This window comes from Carlito syrichta, unplaced genomic scaffold (genome assembly GCF_000164805.1).
Source record: "Carlito syrichta isolate Samal-C Ts95f unplaced genomic scaffold, Tarsius_syrichta-2.0.1 Scaffold315782, whole genome shotgun sequence".
NCBI lineage: Eukaryota > Metazoa > Chordata > Mammalia > Primates > Tarsiidae > Carlito > Carlito syrichta.
The window spans coordinates 138,176-139,618 of record NW_007259878.1 but is presented as its reverse complement, the minus strand read 5'-3'; the positions used below and the strand labels follow the sequence as shown (position 1 = coordinate 139,618).

The following is a 1,443-nucleotide window of genomic DNA, read 5'->3' as shown; positions in this document are numbered from 1 at the left end:
ATCCACTCACCTCAACCTCCCAAAGGCGCGGGATTACAGACTGAGCCACCAAGCCCGGCACATCCTTGTATTTCAAAAGAAAGTGGGAAATATGAAAATACAAAACAGACTGGGAGAAAACTGTCTTTGTGTAATACTTACTCAGCATTTTTATTTGCAGAGCTATAAATCGGCTTTCCCACTGTCTGGACCTTTTTTGCTTTAGTAAGGCTGAATGATCCGAATTTAGCAATTTAAAATAGTTCTCCAGAATAGTACTGGTTTCCACTTGACGCTGGTCAGAGCTGCTACTGAGAAGGATGTGCACCACTTCTATAAGGCACTTCAGAGTGAGTTCTACCTTCCTCCCTACTTCTTCAGGATCTCCTTCCTCCCAAGAATCACAATCTGCCAAAACTCGCATGAGAACTTCCATGGTGGCTGGAGAAATTGCTTGCAAAGCATTCCTCTGAAACAGTAGAGACAATAAAAAAGAAACCCAAACCTAATCAAGGTTCTATATGTTTGCAAAGAGAATTAAATAAATCTGTAGACAACTTTTTCCTTTAATAAATCAACATATAAACATCTTTTAACAGATACTTTGATTTTCCTAGTGTTTTATAAATATTAAGCCTCCTCCTCCTAACAGAAAACTCACTTTCCACCTCTCTTGCAACTAAGGGTAGCCAAGTGATACAGTTCTGGTCAAGGATTTAGAGCAGTAGACTATGAAGAGAGTATCACGTTACAAATAAAATAGGAAGGACCCTTTGTCCACAACCTTTCACCTTATTCCTGTCTAGAATACAAACAATAATACTGGGAACCATCTTTATATTACTAGAAGACAAGCTCAGCAATTAAAGTAGCAGGCTACAGAGGATAAGATAGGAATATCAAGGAACCTTAGTCCTTAATGTTACCATGGATATGGTATTCCAGCCCAGAACTGCCTATATCTGGATATCTTAAGCAAGAACAACAACACTTCATATTGGTTAAATCTCAGGTTTTCTGTAGACTACAGCAAAATCTTCCCAAATTATTAAGATACATAAGATGATTGGCTTGGCTCTGGTTCCATAAATACATTTCTGAAACTCTATAACTAAATGATTGGTAGCTATACCAAGGTGACCAGGAAAATTTGGAAATAAACAATATATAGTGATCTAAATTGTCAAACTGAAATAAATATAATGAAACAGAACATAGTTATGTGAAATCATCTGAAAGTAAACACACTTGGGCCGTTCAGCATATTATTATCAATAAAATAAATAATATCAGTAATAACAAGCACTATTATGGAATAAACTGCTGATGGCGAAAACAACAATCTTCCCCACGTTACTTACTAATAGAAACTCTAATGTATTTCTGAACACATAGCCATCCAGAATAAGGATTTCTTTCTTTTTTTTTTTTTTTTTGAGTTGGAATCTCACTCGGTCACCCAGA

General features: G+C 36.4%; 1 protein-coding gene across 1 annotated transcript in view; it reads right to left on the bottom strand.

Moving 5' to 3' along the window:
* NBEAL1 (neurobeachin like 1) overlaps positions 1-1,443 on the bottom strand; it is a 211,707-nt gene that overhangs the window by 142,820 nt on the left and 67,444 nt on the right. Inside the window, exon 10 of the mRNA XM_008073238.2 lies at positions 142-448. Within this exon, the coding sequence (XP_008071429.2) occupies positions 142-448 (307 nt within the window). The remainder of the gene's footprint in view (positions 1-141; positions 449-1,443) is intronic.